The sequence below is a fragment of the Malus domestica genome, chromosome 15, assembly GCF_042453785.1.
Source record: "Malus domestica chromosome 15, GDT2T_hap1".
NCBI lineage: Eukaryota > Viridiplantae > Streptophyta > Magnoliopsida > Rosales > Rosaceae > Malus > Malus domestica.
Genome location: NC_091675.1, coordinates 1,140,820 through 1,162,476, shown reverse-complemented (window position 1 = coordinate 1,162,476; position 21,657 = coordinate 1,140,820). Strand labels below are relative to the sequence as shown.

General features: G+C 36.5%; 2 protein-coding genes across 4 annotated transcripts; both read left to right on the top strand.

Moving 5' to 3' along the window:
* The first annotated feature begins 3,591 nt into the window (after positions 1–3,591).
* Positions 3,592–6,205, top strand: LOC103450425 (protein EXPRESSION OF TERPENOIDS 1). Of its 2 annotated transcripts, none has more exons than XM_029095024.2 (2): positions 3,592–4,870; positions 5,360–6,205. In XM_029095024.2, exons 1-2 carry the CDS (start codon positions 4,216–4,218, stop codon positions 5,797–5,799), a joined length of 1,095 nt encoding a protein of 364 aa, XP_028950857.1. In that variant the 5' UTR covers positions 3,592–4,215; the 3' UTR covers positions 5,800–6,205. The 2 variants fall into 2 exon arrangements, with proteins under 2 accessions (XP_028950857.1, XP_008387990.1); XM_008389768.4 differs by having other exon boundaries at positions 3,668–4,870; positions 5,372–6,205.
* A 9,610-nt stretch (positions 6,206–15,815) lies between these two features.
* LOC103450424 (uncharacterized) lies at positions 15,816–21,044 on the top strand. Of its 2 annotated transcripts, XM_008389767.4 has the most exons (7): positions 15,816–16,320; positions 16,915–18,867; positions 18,967–19,021; positions 19,413–19,561; positions 19,835–19,921; positions 20,249–20,377; positions 20,730–21,044. In XM_008389767.4, the coding sequence occupies exons 1-7, from the start codon at positions 16,252–16,254 to the stop codon at positions 20,802–20,804; spliced, it is 2,517 nt and encodes an 838-aa protein (XP_008387989.3). In that variant the 5' UTR covers positions 15,816–16,251; the 3' UTR covers positions 20,805–21,044. The 2 variants fall into 2 exon arrangements, with proteins under 2 accessions (XP_008387989.3, XP_028950147.1); XM_029094314.2 differs by lacking the exon at positions 20,249–20,377.
* The last annotated feature ends 613 nt before the right edge of the window (positions 21,045–21,657 follow it).

Here is a 21,657-nt window from a genome sequence, read left to right as displayed (position 1 = left end):
ATTTGAGGTTGAGAGGGGAAGCTATAAGAGAGCATGGCCCTTCTTTGGTAAAAACTGAGCTTTTGACATCCGGCGGAAGGAGGGAGAGAGAGAGAAAAAGAAGAAAAGGAAAGAGTCAACTTGAAGGATAAAGCACTGGGCTCGAGAGTGAAAGAAAGACTCATTGAGACACAATAATTGGGACTTCCACATACATAAATTCATCATCTCCAATTATTTTCTTTGTTTCTTTTTCCGGGAATCAGTCTCAACCCTTTTACATTGAATATTGTCCCCTTTTACACCATAATTTATAATTATCACAAGTCCAGAGCGGATTCAAATTTGAATAAACGACACTGACACAATATTTCGGTGCATAAAACTTGATAATAAAAAGGTTTGTATATAACGTTACTCGTATGATGATCAGATGATGTAATTCAACTCAACTTAAACTTGTTTGAAAGTTTTTTTTTTTTTTTTTTAAATGTGCTTGTATTCAAAAGTGCTTTTGCTAAAAGCGTTTTTGCTATAAGCATAACAAAGTTTGAAGAAGTAATTAATTGCTTTATGCAAATGCATTTTAAAGTACTTAATAAATATTGATGGATAACTTATGAACACACAAGTTGTTCAGTAACCATGAACGCTTTTATCATTTTACATCGAATGTTGTTTAAAGCATTTTTAACATTCTTATAAGCGATTCCAAACAAACCTTAGTTGCTTGTCAAAGACCCCCATTGCCACGGGCCCCCAGTCTACTTTTTCTACCCTATATTTTGGGGTATTTCTTTGACTAAAATGCAGCTTAATTAACTTGATCTAAATATATTCAAAGTTGAGCTAATAAACATTGATGGAAATTTGGAGCTTTCTTTGTTTAAACGGGCCTCACTTGCCAGAGTCAAGGTCAGCGTACGGCGCGACTGCGGCTAAGGCGGCCGGAGTCCGTACTTTTTTATATCAAATAATTGAAATCCAATAATTAGGGGGCACTAATTTGGGAGGGTTCACGTGATCGTCTTTGATGAAAAGGCCTTTTAATCTTTATGAACCCAGCGTTTGATCCAATGCTTTCTCTTGCATCCACTCATGGTAATTACTTGGTAATATATATTTTCCACTCATGGTTATTTATTGGTAAACCATGATTTCTTGTACAAAACTCCTACTACAAGAACGCTTTCAAGGGTTGTAGTTTTACATGGTGTTTTACCATCTGCCCATTGCGGGTGGGGCATGCTCTACTAACCTACAGGCTCGGAGAAAACTTCATTTGACCTAAAGGTGGCAATGAATCATTCACGTACTTGATTTATCTATTACGCAATTAATCACCTTAATACATTGCTTAGCTAAAACTTAAAAGTGTTGAGAGTAAATCTCATATCGAGAAAATGAGGGATTTTGTGTATACTTATAAAAGATCTCATATTAACAATTGGTTTTACGGTGAAACCTCAACTTTATTCATAGTATCAAATCAGGTTGTCCCATGTGTAAAGTTTAATGGTCACACGTGATCCACATCACTGGATTTGCTTCTAAGATATTGAGCTACTTCTCATATTACTAATTAATTTTATGGTGACCCTCAACTTTCTTCGAAAAACACAGATAAACATTGACAATAATTATATAACTAAATTTATAAATTGTCGATTGTCGTGGTAGATAGAACTTCTTCATCATTCCACGGCATTATGACTTCAAACTTTTCCGTTTTCTTAACCTAATGCTAATAATCACCGACTAATTGAATGAACTGTATGAGTTACCATGAAATGTACCATTAGCGATGACATTTTGATGTTTCATAGAACTTGAGGACATTTTAAATTTAAAAAATAAAAAAAAATAGGGAACTTTAACGAAAAGCTCCCGGTACTGTTCACTTTAACGAAAAACCACATTTTTACACTAAAAAGTCAATATTGGTACTATTCACTTTATCCTTTATGTTGCCCTTATCATTAAAACTTAAAGTTTTCAAACCATTTTTATTAGTTTTCCTAAAAAAATACCCTTCAATCCAGGAGCCATAGAGAATATAAAGTAATATGACAGTGATTAATTGTTTTATTGTATTTGCTAGTGAGGTAGTAACATATAGATTTTTTTATCACTGATAGATCTGTACATTTTAAAATTTAAATCTTTATATAACCTTTGTGTCTCATTGGTTTTTTGGTATCACCTTTGTGTCTCATCTGTCCATATATTTTTGTGCAAAAAAGTACTATTCAAATACAGACGTCTTTACACCACTACCCAAAAAGTTCATGCACCAAAACAGTAGAATTGAAACACAAGGGACAACAACATATTAAAAACAAAATTAAAACTCAAGCATTTAGACAATGATTTAATCCCACATATATATATATATAGACTCAATTGCAAACGTTTGCTAATACATACAATATTGTGTCCAGCTACAATATTGGACACAACATGTCCTCAATTTAATTTCTAGTGCTAATGAATTACATAATGATGGTTAAGCGAGTCTGAAATGTCTTTATAAGTTTTTCTAACCCCAAAAAAAGTGAATTACAATAACAAACCCATTAACTGATCGTTTTTTTTTATTTTAAAAAAATTTGGACTTGAACACAATTACATTGACTATAATAGTAATTACAATAGCTCTTTACAACAAAGTCCAAATCTAATTTTTACTCCAAGAAAAAATTCAAATCTCAAATTCCGTAATTTAGATTAGGGTATAATATTATTCGCAAAATTAAAATCGATTGTTTTGATCAATGTTATCGATAAACGTACAAGATCGGAATGAAAAAAATATATATATGAATTCGGTGCTTGCTGGCAGTGCTTGCTGGCATATAACCAACATGGAGCTGGGGGCCAAATGTGCTACAGTACATAGGAACAGTCCTTCCAGCCTAACTCGGTTAACTATTGACATCAGAGATGTTGACCTTTTATTACAGCCTCCTAAAATAAATCACAAAACACCAAAAAAAATTTGTATAAATTTGTCAATCATAAAATGATTACCCGACGAATTTTTAATGAAATACGAGGCATCCAACGACCCCCCCCCCCTCTCTCTTAGAATTTCGTCAATCTCGATCTAAACTTCGTTACCCAAAAAATAAGATGTTTTCTATGGTGTATGGGAAACTCGTTGGACAATGTCATGGGCGCCTGAAGTACACGTGGTGTTTAGATATAGGTCTGTCATGCAGTGTAGCCGTATGCGGATGTCATATTAGAAATTGTTAGGAAACACAAACTACGTATTGTATTATCCTACATCTCATAATAATCGTAGATGAAAGGGTAGATATCTTTGTGTTTTAAAAGAGAAACATGCAAAAAAAGCACGTTCATATTTACTGTGGCGTCATGGTTTAATAATGACAATTATACTAGTAAAGTAAGGTAACATGTTATGTTTGGATAAACCAAATTCCTACTGATATATAATGTTCTTTTTTGGGGGGTAGATTGAGAAATGAAATGGGTAAAAAATTTAATTACGTGGAATGGTCAGAAAAAGTAGCAAGCGGGTTTTCCGGTGCAATGACGAATAAGCAAAAGCTGATACAGCGACATGTGGATGAACGAGGACCGTCTAGTGAGGATACGTGACTGGGATCGAGCCATGCGAAGGTTCATTGAACTGGAAGGAGGACTCGCTGATGGTTTAGTCGATCACCCAGTCGCTCACAGTCTCTCACTAAAACTCGCATACCGTGGACAGGTTTAGAGAGAGAAAGTAAGGGAGGAGAGAGAAAAAGAGAGGCAAGTTGGGGCAGTTGTCTTAATGAGGAGGGAAGGGAAGGAGCAGTAGTAGGAGCAGAGCAGACTGGGTGCAGTTTCCATGGCGGCGTTTGCAGGGCTCTAATTCCGTGCCTTTATTATTGTTATTGCTGCGAACTCCACGACAACACCTCCAGAATTCATTTCTAAACCCTTCCAATTACTCACCCTACCCAACCCCAACAAAACCCAAAAAAAATTTCCTTCCTTAATATTCTCCGTAGGTCTTAGTATTCTTACCCTAACATTAAAATATTCCCAAGAATTACCCCTCAAAAAGCTGCAAAAAACTACCCTGTAAGGAGATCGCTGAGATTAATTTAAAACACACAGTCGCACAGTAATAGCGCACAGATAAGATCACAAGGTCAAAAAAGGAAACCCAGGTTGTGGTTTAATTAATATGGATTTGTACCCAAAATTGAGGTTATCAGAAAAATGGCTGGCTTGTTTTGCTTAGGAGGGAGAGATCAAAGTCCGAATAGCCGCGGCAAACAAGAGGGAGGGAATCAGAGCGGAAGAGTGGGAGGAGTAGCAGCGGAAGCGGCGGCTGGAGGAGGAGGAGGAGGGAACTTGTTTTTGTACAGATCAACAGGCGAGCCGCAGGCCGAGATCTACAACAAGGGGTTTGAGATATGGCCGTCACAATACCATCCACACCAAAACTTGAACTACTACTCGTTTGGAGTGGATCCTAGCTACAACAGTAGACACTTGGACAACAATAACGACGGCGTTTCGGCGGATGATCTATCGGCAGGGTTGAGGCTGACGGTGATGAGGGGAGGAGGGTTAGGAAGCAGCGGCGGCGGCATGAACTGTCAAGACTGCGGGAACCAAGCGAAGAAAGACTGTCCGCACCTTAGGTGCCGGACCTGTTGCAAGAGCCGAGGGTTTCAGTGTCAAACACACGTGAAGAGCACGTGGGTTCCCGCCGCGAAACGACGGGAGCGGCAGGAACAATTCTCGGCCTTACAACAAAACCGAAGTCAGCAACAACAGCAAGAGCAGCAGATACAGTATCGAGGTGAAAACCCCAAAAGGCAGAGAGATAACTCTCTTGCCTGCGTTCGTATTCCTTCCGACACGTCAGGTAAAACTCTTGTAGCTTTCAATACAAACAAATATATATAAGAAAATTGCACCAAAACTTTTGCTTTAATTATAAATTATAAACAATATTTTTTAGTAGGCAATCTACTGAAATTCCGGAATCGATCGCTTGACATTATTAAGAAATTTGAAGAAACTTTGTTGCTTATTAAACCGAGTGTGAATCACAGGTCGAGGAATTAAGGGACAAAATTAAATCTAAAATTTCATTGGGAATTTTTTCTGCCATCGAATCCGATATGGATCGTTTGCGTGGCGGAATATAGTGAGCTCCATCGGATCCACCCCGCCACCCACTCTCCATGCTTTTCAGTCCATTCTTCTTCTTTCACTGTTTGTTAGTAAACCTGACTAAGAAAAAGTCCCATGAATTTTCTTCGCCACAATCTGCATATATTTCCGTTTTAGTTAACCTTTATAAATATATAAAAATGAATCGTTATTTATTTTTCTCTTTATTGTGGTGGAGAACAAATTCTAGGGTTGGAGTTGAATCCATTTCCGCCAGAAGTGAGCTCACCGGCGGTGTTCCGCTGCGTAAAAGTAAGTGCAATGGACGATGTAGATGAGCAATTCGCGTATCAAACGGCTGTCAACATCGGAGGGCATGTGTTCAAGGGACTTCTGTACGATCAAGGCATGGATGGTCAGTATTACCCGAGTTCTGGAGGAGGAGGTGAGAGCTCCTCGGGCGGTCAAGGTACTAGCCACGATCATCACCAAGACGGAGGAGGAAGCGGAGGAGGAGGTCATCCACATCATCATCAGCAACATAATCTTGTAACAGTCGCGGCTGCCGGCGGGACCTCTGGCAATCCGTCTACTACGTTGCTTGACCCTTCTCTCTTCCCAGCTCCATTCAATGCTTTCATGGCTGGTACGCAATACTTTCCGCCTCCCAGGTCTTAAAAACCAAAAACCCAAAACCCAAAAAAAACATAGGCAGTATTTGATTTGCTTGTTTCCTTTTAACCAAAATCTCTTTTTGTCAGCTAGCTACTAGCTTAATTAGTCTAGCTGATGATGTTAATTGTTCTGATTATCATGGTTTTAAGTTTCTTAATTTAACCTCATGCACTCCAAGTAGAAGAATACCTAGCTAGCTAGGGTGGCGAATTGGATCGAGACGTCGATTGATGAACGACGAGGACAATTTATATTTGGATGGACAGGGATGTTTGGTTTTGTTCGAATTTCAGCTCCGATTTTTCGTGGTTAATTATTTTGATGAGGATAACTCTTATCGATGATGATGACGATCACTCGTTAATAATCCAAATTAAATTAGAATTAATCTAAATTAACCATTTGTTTATCGTGCTTTTTTGGGTGTGGTTTGATTAATTACTTGTTTTGTGCGGCATGCATTTGAATATGTGCGCATTGCATATAAATTATTTGTTTATGATAATGTTTAGGTTATGATATCTGGGTTTGATGTTGAATTCGCTTTCTGAGAGTGGTGGTGAACTCGAAGCCGCTTTTTTCCAGCTTATCCGTTCCCTTGCCGGATGAATAACTAGGTTTCGTGTTTGGTTACCCAAACAATATTCTGAATTTAAATTCGTTCCTGTTTTCTTTTCGGTCCTACCAAATCCATCAAGTTCTTCAAAACAAAAGGAAAGGGAAAAAGATAGGATGAAATGGCATGGAAGGTCCAGGTCTAGAAAAATACTCCCATTAAACTCAAAAGTTCAAGGTGATAGCGTCCTAAATTTATTCGACAATAATGTTTTGGTCTGATAATACAATATTATATAGAAAGAAATATAAATTAATTTTTATTAAATCGTAACGCCACGACGACAGTGAACGCGAAATCCCCTGCCCTCTCTCCTGTGTGTAGATGGTATGTGTAAGATGAGCCAATTAATTAGTTAGCTACGTAAAAGGATAATCATAAAGGCAATAACGCCAACTACTTGCCCGCAAAACTGCAAAATTTGGGCACTTGAAATGACAAGCGTGGATCGATGTGACATGCATCGTAAAGACCCATATATCCTGCCAGCTTAATTGCTGGGCATTAGCTCATAATGCTTAATGCAGCTCAACTCTTCAACTGTGTGCATGTGATGTGTTTATATAAACATATATGTATGCATGCTATATATAACTATACAGTAAATTGTAGTTTTGGTCTCTTAACTTTAACTTAATTGGAGTAATGGTTCCTTAACTAAAAATTCATTACCATTGGTCTTTCAACTCATCAAAACGTGTAGCTATGATCCCTCAACTAAAAATCTATTATCATTGCTCCCTCAACTTTCATTCAACTAGAGAAATGTCCCTCAACTCTAACCCAATTGTAGCAATGGTCATTCTAACATAACACGTTTTGACAAAATTTTTGACGTAGTTGACAAAAAGGACCATAATTACACACTTTGATGAGTTGAGGGATCCTAATTATATAAATGGTTATTCCAACATAACTTATTTTGACAAAATTTTGATAAAATTGATGAAAAATACTATAGCTACACATTTTAATAAGTTGAGGGATCAATGTAATGAATTTTTAATTGAATGACCATTGCTCCAATTCGATTAAAGTTGAGGGACCATTGCTACAATTTACTCGTAACTATATAATGGGGATCATATGTATAGGCTGAGGTACAAAATAGCATGCATGTTTCAATAGGATCTTTTAATGACGCTTCCCTAGACTGCTACATTTGGTAATCGCGAAAGAAACATAAAGCTTCCCAAACTTCCTTAGTTTTGTATAATTTCTCTGACCCTAACATGTGCAACCTCATCCTCCACCGTCGGATAAAACAGTAATCTTGTTCTATATATACATACATTTTGTTACGTATTCATTTGTTTATGATTTTTTTATTCATGAACCATTATTCATTTGTTATGATTTCACATTACACCATTATCACTACTACCAATCTCATTTCTATATTACGGTGATATCAAATTAAACAGATATTAACGAGTACCCATTAAGAATTCAATTGGTTGATTTGTCACCTCTAAGCATGCATATATAATTGGTAACGTTTAGAGGTCATGATAAAGAAAACAAATATTCTTAATTATTGAAGGGGGAAGTACAAAGTAGATGTGGGCGTAGGTGCAACGGCTAAAAACGATGTGCTTTCTCCTGGAATCCTCTCACTTACAGTTTAGATGAGTTTTCAAATGAATATCGCTTGTGTATAACAAAATAACTAGAAGTGATTTTCACATTTTTTTTTTTATCTTCATGCGCTTTTCTCTTTTTCTAGTCTCGGAATTGAGTCAATCAAAACAAAATCAACGAATAGAAACAATTGATGGAGTGCATGAGGACAAGGGGGAGTGGGAGATCACTTAAAAAAAAGGAAGTAGGATTTTTATGAGTACAATATTATGGTGTGGAAAGGTTCCCTTGCAATTGTCTGGTTCTGCGGATGTTGCCTCTTTGTATCTATGACAACGTAGAAAAAAGTTAGATTTGTATTGATACTAAAAATTATACGATGAATACTTTCGAGATTTTTAACCGTTAAATCTTAATTATTTATTTTTTACTATAATTTAATGATTAAATTTTTTTTGAAAATCATCTCTGTAAACCCTAGAACTAGTTTAACCTAGCAGTGTCTCACTTTCTGCATCAAGAAAAAGATGAACCTTAGCTGTTGACCCCTCCTGTTTAGCATTTGACCGGTCATAATTTAGCTCAGCAAAATGAGGAGAAAGAAGGGTTCTTTCATGTATTTATATATCACACACACATATACATATGTTGAAATGCTCACAGTCAAACAACCGTTGAAGGAAATATCTATGATTTGACCTCCCAAATCTCTCGTATGTCAATATTTTTAATTTCCGAATTTATAAAAAAATGGTGGGTAGCCTTATAAAATCATCCTACATCCCTCTATCTGTGTGTACGTTAACAGCTAGCCGTTGAAGAATAAGAACGGTTCAATGATTATCTTTGTTTAACCGATATATTCTACGTTAAACTTATCTTACTTACAAGATGATGATTTCAAGAAAGAGCATGTTGTTCAAATCAACTTGGCTAAGTTCAGATTTATACAAAAGGGTTAGTTTGAACATGTGCTAAGTCGTTTCACTGTTACAACAGTCTACCTTTCCCACGGCCAAAACAATTTGAGAATACTTAATTACCCCCCAAAACAGATATCACGATCATCTAAACTAATGTACTAATCTAGTATTTGGAACTTCCTCTGTGGCTGTGTTATGTCGTTTTCAAGATCACCGAAAATAATTGTACTTGAAAACATTGACACATGAATATTGATCAAATAAACAGTATTTGTGTAGACCCACAGAAGTTGAATGAAGGTTTGATCAAGGACTTTTTTTTTATTTTTTTTATTTTAACAATCGATATTGTTTACATTAATGAAAATGGGGTGTGTTTAGCCTCATAATAGACTAGCAATAATGTAGTTCAAATTCACCTTTAGCGAGAATCGAATCTATGACCTCTAACTTACGAGTGAAAAGAAATATCACTATAACGTAATACTAAGTAACTTTGATCAATGACTTATTCGTACTGCTAATTACTTTGTCATTCGAATTCTCCGGGTGTCTTTCTTTCACGACTTTATTGACCTAAAACTGCACTACTGCTACAATATATGCAATCAATCACCCTTATTTTCTGGCTTTGTGCTCAAAATTATCAGATCACGAGTCAGTTAGTAATAGTAACCACTGGATGTGTGGTCTCTACTTTTTTTTTTTTTCCTCGTTTCCTCTCATAATTTGCCTTTTGTCTTCTTTTTTTATAAAAAAATTAGTAAAAGATATTGACGTAACTTAATCGTATAGGTTCAAATAGGAAGATAATGAAGAAATAAAGATTAGGATGAGAGATAATTCTACTCTAAATATGAGGTATTATATATACAACATAAGAAAAGGGAGTCAAGTTTGAGTACAAATTAAGATGCGAGAACATTACTTTTGGAAACTTACCAAAATTACTTCTCGGCCCATCGAGTTAAGTAATTAACAAACCTAATGGAATATTATAGAGTTAACCTGTGTTTAAGCCCAATAAACTGCAATATGTTGAGGGGGTTATTATATAAATACAGATTAACGCACAGTGGATTAAAGCAAACAAGGATCCCGAAAAGGGTTGTAAAAAATCATAAAAGCAAGTGTGATCACATTGTAGCTAGGGGACACGAAATGGGCATGATATCGAGTTGTAGCTCTCCGCCGTGTGCGCATGGAGTTCATCCCTCCATCTCCTCCATATCCTTATAGGTGGATGGAGAAAACCCTAGCAGGCTAGCAGTATTTATGAGATCAAGTATTATAAATGTAGCTGGCTAGGGTTTATTATTTCGTCTAATTCAGTTAAAGTTTCACTGGAAAACTAATTAACAGTATGAAAAGTAGTTAATCTCTTATAAGTTATAAGACTTTTACAAAGTTTATCTTTTCACCGATTTAGAATTCTTTTACCTTCGTATCCTCATACTAATATACATATATTATTGATTATATACATAGATACAGAGTGTGCAGGGCTAGGCGGAGCGTTTAGAGAGTAGGTTGCGGCCAGGCCGCATGCGAACTGCTGTTTAGCTAAAACGTGGTCCAAAATGTATCATCCGCGTCTGCTACTGCCTACATATATATAACTGCTACTGCTAGGGTTTCTGTTGCAGTCACTGTGTGACTGTGAGTATATATGTGTATATATATATATATAAATATATATATATATATATCTGTAATCTGCATATGTATTTGCGGTCCTACTGCTAATCCTTGTGATTGTCCTTGTTTAAAGAAGGCCATAATGTCTGCCATGATATGATCCTCAATCCGGCCGGCCCTGACTTCAAGGCATACTACTTTCGTTTTTGCATTTATGTACTATTTCTATAAATCTACTTTAATACAAATTATATTCCACGTTGATTTAGTAGCGATAATGTTTTAATTTCGGCACGTAGTGAATTGAAGAATAAGGCCATCGAGCAATCCACCACTTACTTTTTTGTAAATCTACTTAGGGGGCTAAATGAAAACATCAGTTTTGGCTTTTTAATAATTTTCACACACGTCTTTTAACTTATCACACATCTCTATTTGTTTCCGGTCATTGAAAACAACGAATAGTATTAAACAATGGTGAATGAGATGACAAAAGAAGTGTATTTATCATTTTATTTTCTAACAAAATGAGATGACTTAATTTGATCTAAATTATGGGGAACGAAACTCAATTTCACGCAAACGGAGATTTGCTAGTCTAGCCAAATTGTTTACTTTACGCCTATCTACATGTTTGGATGAAGGACTTCAAAACTTTAATAGTAACTTGCGACAAACAATTGTCAAAATTGTAATGCAATCACACTACTAAAAAACTACGAATACTGGACACAAATGTTAATGAAATGTATTGCATCAACCATTTCGAAGTTTCTGTTTTTATATCTTGTAATGCATTACAAATAAATATATGTTAAGACGTTTAATGAAATTCCTTTTTCGACTTTTGGGTTGAATTTAAAGCCTCTTTTCCTACATATCATAAAAATATGTTATTTTTTTCTTTTTCTGTTTTTATAGAAATTTTTTGGGGAGGAATGGGTTTTTTTTTTTAACTGATAGTAAAAGCCTAGTTTCAGAATAAGATAATCGACACAAAATTCATCTAAACAATAAGAAAAAAAATTCATACACCTGTGTCAAAGAAAAAAGCTCACTATTTTAGTCAATTCGACTAAGCCCAAATCTAATCGCGTTGAAACGGGATATCTTTTATTCTTCGGCAAAATAGCACCAAAATAATTAAAATTCATAAGTGTAGCCAACTGTAGTGGGCCTGGACCTACTAATGGAATTAATGCGAAAATCCCATTTCGAAGAGGTTTTTAAGTCATTTAATTGAATTTGGGCCGCCCCGACATTCATGGCCCAATTCAACGTATCCATACGAAACGGAGTAAATCGTTTCTGCAGATCCGAAAGGCGGGAGGAAAACTACGTGATTACGACGTTGACAATTCCAACAGAACCATTGGATTGGACTAGTATGTTCAAGCATTTCGAATGATTTTCCATGAAACGCTGCGTTTCAGCTGCGCGCGTATGTGATCCTAAGCAAACTCCCATGCCACGTCAGGTTAAAACGACGCCGCAACGTAAAGTAAAAGGTTTGAAAAAAGGAAATATAAGAAAAAGAAAAAGTTTGACATTAGATGAAGGGCTGGTTTGGTATTGCTGTGCTTTGAAAAAAAATGTTGTGATGTGAGAATAAGCAGTTGTGACATAAAATAATAGAGTGTTTCGTAAACTTTTTTGTAAAAGTGCTTTTGGAAGAAAAAAAAAAAACAATATTATAGTGTTTAGTAAACTTTTATGTAACACAATTGTGACTATGTGAAATGACCAAAAAGGAAGTGCCATTAATTTAATTTCTTAACAAATAAAGATGGATTACTAAATATACTTTATTTTTAAAATAAAAATATTTATAAATTTTATCTTAAATATATAATACAACGTTTAACAAGAAATCATAATCCAACATTCAACATATAATCCAACATCTATTTACTGTACAACTATTACTCTTTATCTTTTCTTTTATTATGGAATCATAATTTTTTATCTTCAAGGTTCGGTTCTCCTATTTTGCAAAACCTGTATTCTCTTTCCTCTTCCGCCGCCCACTCCCTCTCTCATCCTTATCTCTCTGTCTCTCTCTGCCATATCCTAAGGAAGGCTGGGTCGCCGAAAAATTCCATTGCCTTATCGAAGACCACCACCGCAGCAACACCAATCGTAATCCCTCGAACACAATCCCTGCTCTTTTGATAGAGATTTGGGAGAAGTTGTGTGAGAGTTCCCTCCATGTTAGAGGCTTCATCGTCATCATTATTGCCCACAACTACCACCACTTGGTCGTCTTCCACTCGCCGCCCTTGTTTTGGAGCTTTCAGCATGTCCTCAGCTCATTCTGGGTCCAACCCAAGTGGCCTTTCGTCTTCACTCGCAGAAGATGGATGAACTCTGATTTCAAGACTTACCGTTGGTGTTAGTTAGCAGCGTAGGCGTTAAGGCTTTCCCGTTGAGATTTTGGGTGTCAAGCAGAATGGTGCAAATCTAGCATTCTTTGTGCAACCTAGATTTTGACGAAGCCCATAAATCCGACGAAAAGGCCCCGAATTTTGACAAAACCCAGAAATCCAACAAACCTCTAGCCGCTCTTGTCCCAGAAATCCGAAGAAGCTCAAAGTCAAAGAAGACGGAAGAGAGATGTGGCAGGGTCGGCGATGAAGTCGACGGGTATAATGTATAATTTATTTAATTGCTAAAGGCCATTTTGGGTAATGGAAATTTTCATTAAAGGCCTCAGCGCTTCTTGCGAAATCGGTTTGCGCAGAAGCTAGGGAAGCAAAAAAAGTTGGTTTTTCAAAGTTGGGTTTTGCAGCTTTGTGTTTTGGCTTCTTTTTTTTCACAATTTTTCCACCCAAAACTGTGAAGAAGAAAAAAGATGAAGTTAAATATTTACCAAACATAACTTTTTTATTTTAACCCATTTTTTTTTCAGAAACACCTCAGTACCAAACCAGGATGAAATCGGAGAGAAAAATAGATTTGTGAAAATATGTCGGGAAGATGGGGACGACGGAAGCGGCGGGAGGAGGATGTCGTTGTTGTCCAATGATGGATTTGCTGCGGTCATAGCCAATGCAGTTGGTGCAACTCATCATTCCGATCGAGTCGTCTCGCCACGCCATCTCCTACGTCGGCAATCTCAGCCTCTTTCAATTCAAAGACGTAATCGTTGCACTCACTCTTTTCAAAATTTTATTTTCAACTTTCAGCTCATTTTTTGGAATTTTTGTTTTTGTAGCTCAATGCGGAAAATAGCCTGTTCCAACGAACATACGCCACTCAGGTGCGTTGATTTTATATAATTTTAATTTTTTTTACCAACGAATTAATTTAATTTCATACGATATGAGATAATGTGTTAACAGAAAGTAATTGCATGTGGAGTTTGGAAATTGGCCATTAACTGCAGTGGTTTCTGTGGTTTTGCGAGTAATTTTGCAAAAAAATTGGTTAATCTTAAAATCTTGTTTGTGGATTTGAAATTTGTGTGATGCATTTATTCGTTTCAGATGAAATTCTTTTGTATTTCCTTTGGAAAGGTATCATCTCCATATTCTTTACTCTTAATCCATCAAATTAGAGAATCCGTATTATTAAAATTTGATCCAATGGTTGAACTTATTATAACTTTTAAAATGAGCTCCTATTTATAACCGTTTAATCAAACTTTAATAGCACGAATTTATTGATTTAATGGATTAGGAGGAAGAGATCTGGTTCCATTTCCTTAGGGATTTTCTGTTATAGGAAACGACAATAGACCCATCAAAGCATGTTAAGCTCGGGTCAGTTAGTGTAAGGACGTAGCCCAATGAACCACTTGGGCCATTGCCTCCGTTGTCGAGGCCCATTATGTAACCGCCATTTTTAGCAGATTAGCCATGAAATTCGGGTAATGTAATATAACACAGGGCCTCTTAAACTTCTTCTGAACATGACGGTCCACGTAAATCATGTTTGGTGGATTCAATTTCCTTTTTCTCTTCCTTTTTGAGAGGAATTCAAGATTAATATGCTTGTTTATTTAATTGAGAAATTTATAAATAAATAAAAAATGTAAGAAAGAATGGGTATTGAGACCATGTTCAAATCTTCTGCACTACTTATCTCCTTAATAAAAAAACCACACTAAGGATAAATTAAGTCAAAAGAATGCATGTTAGTTCAATAAATAAATCACAAATAAGCCACAAAGGGCTTTCGGTGCAGAAAATTTGAACTTAGACCGAGTAGCCCTAGTTGATTTGATTTTTAATGTTTTAGGTATTGAAATAATGGGAAAGAGACAAAAAAAAGAGCGTATAAGATTAACTAGCTACCGTATTTGACCTGATCTTAATTTTTTAGGTATTAAAGCTTAAATAAACGCGAAATAACACTATTAACAACCCTGTCATTTTCAAGAAAGAAGCAAAAAGTAAAATTGAACTTAAATCATAAGAAAAGCACCACAAGCCCTTTTTGGGAGTGTTGACACCCAACACAATTGAAACTTACTGGATTTGCTGTACTTCTTTTTTCAGTTCACAACTTTCTTTTTCTCCATCATAGCTTTTGGTAACAAATTTGGTCACTTCACCATTATTCTTTCTTATACCAAAAGACATTCCTTTTCTCACCTCATAAAATATAAAAAAGATTACAGTCACAAAAATTGACTCACCAAATTTGTTTGCCGTCCACGCAACAATGTGTCAACACTTAAAATTTAGTGCACAAATTTATTGTTATGCTAAGAGACTATATTATACCATCTCTCGACCAGGAGTAAAACGCCCCAATACAAATAAGTTTAACATTTATTAGAAAACGGTACAGTGTGGTCTTCTATTTCTTTAAACATGTGAATATTGGAAAATCTTTCAAATCAAAAAAAAAAAAAAAACCTATATTTTTTATTGTATAAAAAAGAAAGGACACTTCTTAGTGCTGAAAAAATTCTTAGTTTGCCGAGAACACGATAGATGGACAAAATGTCAATATATAAATAATTGAATACTGAAAATACAAAATTTAACAAATTGTATTATAACACTTGTGTATCGGACTGTTTTTCCGTCACACGGAGAAATCTTACTTTAGCGTTGGAGGAGGGACTCTTGAGTCAATGGTCAACCAAGGGCATAGGAGTCCGCGGTTACAAGTCCAGTAAACCGTAAAAGGATTTTCTTAGGAATCCGTAATTTTTTCTGTTTATTGTATATTGGGCAATTTTAATAAATAATATTTATGTTTATTTTTAAATTTTAAATTTTAAAATAATTTTTTAACCCACAATTGACGATGAACTTGTGAAATCACGGGATCTCTAAGACCCCTACCGATCCTTTTCCTTAATTCCCAGTAAACCGTAAGCACTGAGATACTCTCTCTCACCTGCACGACACGAGAGAGAGAGAGAGAGAGAGAGACGACTGAGTGGGTTGGCACGTGCCCTAATGCCCCACCCAACTAAACCCCTAAAACCCCGCCTATCTCAGTCACCTGAGACCCCGGCGCCGTGCCCCCATCGCTCAATTCGCCGCCGTACACGTTTCACAGAACCTCTGTAAAATCCTTTCCTTGTATGTTGTGTTTCCCTCAAAAACCCCTCCAGCCGCCACGAAGGCCTTCTTCCCTCCGCCTATTTTTGTAATTTCCCCTTTCTTCAAGCTTTTTCCATGCTTCCGTGAACAAGCACGCTCTAGAGAGAGAGAGAGAGAGAGGGAGGTGGCGGACACCATGGGTGCTCTCGCTCCGTTCTCTCAGTGGATTCCCGCGGATGATATTCTGCTCAAGAAAGCCGTTGAGGTTTGTATTCGGCTCTAAATTTCCTCCCTTTTTTCGGAAAATCTGATGTTCATGCATCCTCGTAGTGTATTATTAACCTGGATTTTTCTGGTAATTTGTTTTCGTTATACGTATGATGTTTGTTTCTTTTTTGGGTTTTCAAATTATTGGGGTTTTAGTGTGTTATGAATTCGATTTGTTTGAACAATGAATTTCGGGTTTATGTTTCTTGAATATGTTATGGGTTTAGCTATCCTCGTATTTAAGATTGAAATTATTGAAACAGAATCGATAAATTGGACAAATGCTAGATACAATTGAAGGTGAATACAGTTGAAATTATGTTGTTCTGTGCTAGTACAATTGTCACTGCTGGTTTTCCTGCTGAGGTAGGCTGTATCTTTGTCGAATTAACAAGTAATCGCCTCTGTTAAGTGTGTTGCGTCGGAGGGGAACTACCCGGGTTCCCCTTTTGGAAATAAATTAGGATTTGGTCATTTTCAGAATGCCGGTTTTGATTTTGTAATTATATTTGTCATACAAGGAAAGTTTATCAGGAATTTAGTATTCTCGAAAGTTATATTTGGACTTGGTACTCTTTTGCTCTGTTTGCAGGATGGTGCTTCCTTGGAGTCACTTGCTAAAGGTGCAGTGCATTTTTCTCGAAGATTTACTGTTTGTGAACTGCAAGATCGGTGGTATTCTCTCCTGTATGATCCAGTAGTTTCTGAAGATGCTTCTTCTCGCATGATTGAGTTTGAGAGTTCCACAACAACTGTTCCATTTGACAGGGCAGGAAATTCAAAAGGAAAAAAATGTGAATCCGGGAAGAGAAAAGCTGAAAGTGTTCGTAGTAGTTACTATGCAATGCGTAAAAGGATTTGCAACGAGCCGTTTAATTCCATGGGCCTTAATTTTCTTGTTGCACCCAGTAATAACAACTATGATGGAAATGGAGATGAGCCTCTTTACGGAAATTGCATGAATGGAGATCCAATCTCAGCCCCTTTTGGCCTCGAGACATCAGATATGGATGCAATGCAAAATCTGATGGATGTCGGCACTGATGATACTTTTCATATGCTCCAGAACCCAGATGGGAATGATTTTCATATGGAACAAGGTAATATCCATGAAGATATTATGACATGGAATGAATCTGAGGTGGATGAATTCAATCATCCAGAGGGATTGCCAGATTGCAGCCTGTTCAATGCCAATGACTTAGGAATGAAACCTCCGTTTACACTTGATCAAATTACTGGCAACGAGGGAAACATGTGCACAGAGTTTGAAGGGAACAAGGCCTTTAATTCACCTGTTTCAGACAGTGGTGCATTATTTAACAACTTGGAGTATTCATCTCCACTTCCAGCTATGCCAGTTGATGTTGATCTTAGAGAAAATGATATACGCACCAGTGATTCTTTTGAACTTCATGAAAATATCGAGGCTAACAAGGCAAGAACAACAGAGAATGATGCTCATATTGGGATGGAGGTGGCCACTGAAATGCCATGCTGTGATTTCCAGAGTTCTGCAGCTCCTGTTTGTACTGAAGGTTATTTGGCAGAATTGTCCAATTCACTTTTAAACTTTACGAATGAGGAGCTCATGCTTGTGACTGCTGATGGAAAAGATGTGATTAATAAGTCTTACTATGATGGCCTGAGCTCCCTTTTGTTGAGTTCACCGAAAGATGATGTTCTTCATGAACAGACAATCGTCAAAACTGAGCCAGAAACATCTGTAGCTCCAGTTATGGACTCCATGAACCCATCTAGTGCGTATCCTGGAGTGGTAGATGACAATAGAGGATCCCCAAATGCTGATGAACATATAGTCTGCCATTCAGACACTCCGATGCTATCATCTTCAACAGCTTCGAACTATCAAAATCCTGAATTGAGGGATGGATTTATCTGCTGCACATTAAACACCGAGGACCCAGAAATCCCATGCAATGGTGATATTTTTCTACCAAATCGTTCATCAACTTCTGAAGGGAATAAGCCAATATCTTTGTCCACTAGTGGTTTCCCTGTTAATAAGAGAAATAATGACACAGGGCCGTGCTTTATGCATAAAGAGCGAAAAAATCTTGGAAAACCACATAGTACCTGTCAGATTAAAGGATCACATTTCTTACAAGAAAAGGGTCGAAAATCTCCACTAGGTAATTTCGGGGTGAAATTTGAGCTGTCTGATGTCCCCAGTGAGGTGGCATCTAAGAGTGCAGGTCATGTTGGTGAAGGTCCGGGCCAAATTGATTCAGCCAATCCAAGTACAAGTGTTCAACCTGGAATACTGAAGGAAGACACTAAAGAAAGTGTATCGGAAAAGCGTCTCAGTTATAACTCAACTGAGTTTCATGTGGAGAACCCAGATTCTGGTGTCATTAAAAAGGAGCTTGATCCATCAGCTACAATTAGAGACGATATATCATTACATACAGAAGGGCTGCCCATGTATATTGCTGAACCACAATTAAATCCCGATACATCGGATCAACTGGGGCTTTTTGAGAGCGATGATGATATACCATGTTATTCGGATATAGAGGCAATGGTTAGTGCTAAAATGAAAATCATCGTGTTGATAGATTTGCTTTGCTTATCAATTTCTTAATTCATCTTATAGTTTCATTGACTTTTGTTCCACCTGCAGGTACTTGATATGGATTTGGACCCAGATGACCAGGATTTGTGTTCTAGTGAGGAAGGTAATACTCGGTCAAACTATTATGCATCTAATGACCAGCTCATTACTTATTTTCTTTATACAGACTTATCCGTACTTCTCTTCTGCCAATCAAATCCTCTAAAATGGCATGCATTAACGTAATCTTATCGGTACTTCCCTTCTTCTGCCTATCAAATCCTGGGATAAATGGTGTGCATTAATGTAATGAGTGTGTTTATTGTGTGGCATTCATGCTTCACTGACAGATGATACGGCATTCATACTAAATGATATGTTTTGAAATAGAACATTAGAACATTCCTAATCACGGAACTAATATTTTCTGTAAAGCGATTGCCTCATATGTGATGTAGGTTCACTGCATCAATATGCCTTACAAATTGTAATTTTATGCTGTTCTCTATGTGCAGTCTCAAAATATCAAAATGAGGATGCTAAGAGGAGAATCATAAGGCTGGAGCAGTGTGCTTATTCATATTTGCAAAGAGCCATTGCATCTCATGGAGCTTTTGCCATTTTGTATGGACGTCATTCTAAGCATTACATTAAGAAGCCCGAGGTATTTCGATTGCCATATGGACCCTTCTTTTCTCTTTTCCTGCTAACTGGGGTTGGGAGGTTTTCACCCCATAGCTGCATTTGGAAGTGATGTAATTATGGAGCAAGAGTTATGTGTATAACTTAATCACTGTCATAATGAATATTAAGGATCCATCTAGGTTTTGCTATATGTGCAGACTTAGTCGAAAAGAAGAATTGAAAACTGATGGTCCAATAAGTCTATGTCAGACATGGGTTGATTATGTGAATGAATAGCTATCTATATCTGCAGGTTCTATTGGGTAGAGCAACAGACGATGCTGTTGTTGACATTGACTTGGGAAGAGACGGGCGTGGTAATAAGATCTCTCGGAAACAGGTAATATTATTGTTGACCACCTTAACATATTCACCATACCAGTGATGCAATTACTAGCTTTTTTCTTTCCTTCCAAAGGTTTGGAAATAAAGATTATACATACATGCCGGATAAGGAGTGGGGACAGTTTGTTCTAAGTAGTGGGGAAAGTTTGTTCTAAGTAGTGTTCTCAATGATGTGGTAGAAAGAAATCCCTCAAGACATTTAGGATTTAGCTCATTAAATCGTGATAGCAATGACAGGCCTGAACTTAGGTGTCTTCTGATTATGCTGTTTACGTCTTCTTGCTAAACCCAAAAAATTATTTAATTTTAATATGTTTGTTAGGCAATGATAAATATGGATAAAGATGGATCCTTCCATCTGAAAAATCTTGGGAAGTGTTCAATCTCGGTAAATAGCAAGGAAGTAGCCCCTGGACAGAGTCTAAGCCTCAGTTCAAGTTGCTTGATTGAGGTATGTTCTTACAATTTTGTTTGCTAAAACTTCATTTTTCTTTGAATTTCTTAGCTGTTTATTGTGCAATGTCTCTGTGAGGCTGTGCACAAGTCTTGATTGTCATACCTCAAAATTCGTTTTTATACTCGTCAAATTTTTGGGTTGGTGATCAAAATGCTCAATACATTGTGTACGTCATCCTAAGTCATTGATAGACCATGGTGTTTCAAATAGATTGGGGTTTTCCTGCCGTAATAATCTCAAGCCAAACACTAGAATTACACTCTAGTTCACATAACACATGTTTCGGGTAGTTTGATCGCATCATACTTGACTAAACGATATTCTGTAAATGATGAATCTTGCGCAGATACGGGGAATGCCATTCATATTTGAGATGAACCAAACACGCGTGAAGCAGTATTTGGAAAGCATCCCCCAATAGCTGAAGGCAAAGAGCACCGATTGTGAATGATAGCGGAGGTGCCAAGAACGGTACAGTATTCAGAAGGTGCTAATTTTTCCTGCAGCTTCTGGGTTTCACTAGTTGAAGCCACTTCTCTTCTGTTGTATACAATTGTCGTTGAAGAAGGTGGTCTGTAATTTGACAACATATTTACTTTCTGCTTATTGTTTTTCTATTCGAACTCATAAATCAATAGGACCACAGTTTGTTTTTCTTTGATTTAAGGATATACTAATCTAATATAATCTAAATGGAAAATTCGAATCTAAAATCTCAATTGTTGAAAAACAGAAAGAAACAAAAATTGGGGTCCTTCAAAAAGGCGCAACAAAGCTTTTCTATCTCGTTTTCCAAACCGGAAGCTTATAGAGAAAGAGCCTATCCATCATGGCAAATCTTGAATCCTGTTTTCATGTTTTTTTTTTAATAGAAGTACGCTACTTGATGATTCCGGTAGCTGAATTCTAAAAATAAAAATAATTTTAATGTAAAACAAAATTTTCTGTTGCCAGGAGTTGAACTTGGGATAACAAATCCAATTTTTTTCGGGAAACCATCCAACTTGAGTTTTGCTACAGCAAATTTAGTTGTTATATGAGGAGTAAAAATATACTTATATTTATGCTATCTATTAATAAAAATTTGATTATCAACAAAAAAAAAATAATGAAAATAGTGTCATTATTTTATGCATAATTAAAAGAAAATATTAAAAAAATTACAGGCATTAAAGTAATTTTGCTAATAAAAACTATTTTTTTTCATCCATCCATATGTAACAATAGTTTTACTCGTCCTCTTTCTTTTTGTCACTCTCTACTTTTACTTTTTT

Excerpts from the sequence above, each read along its gene's own strand:
- LOC103450425 (XM_029095024.2), top strand. The coding sequence starts at position 4,216 with ATGGCTGGCTTGTTTTGCTTAGGAGGGAGAGATCAAAGTCCGAATAGC. Across the intron at positions 4,871-5,359 it reads TATTCCTTCCGACACGTCAG|AACAAATTCTAGGGTTGGAG; the intron begins GTAAAACTCTTG and ends ATTGTGGTGGAG.
- LOC103450424 (XM_008389767.4), top strand. The coding sequence starts at position 16,252 with ATGGGTGCTCTCGCTCCGTTCTCTCAGTGGATTCCCGCGGATGATATT. Across the intron at positions 19,562-19,834 it reads ATTACATTAAGAAGCCCGAG|GTTCTATTGGGTAGAGCAAC; the intron begins GTATTTCGATTG and ends CTATATCTGCAG. Across the intron at positions 19,922-20,248 it reads ATAAGATCTCTCGGAAACAG|GCAATGATAAATATGGATAA; the intron begins GTAATATTATTG and ends TATGTTTGTTAG.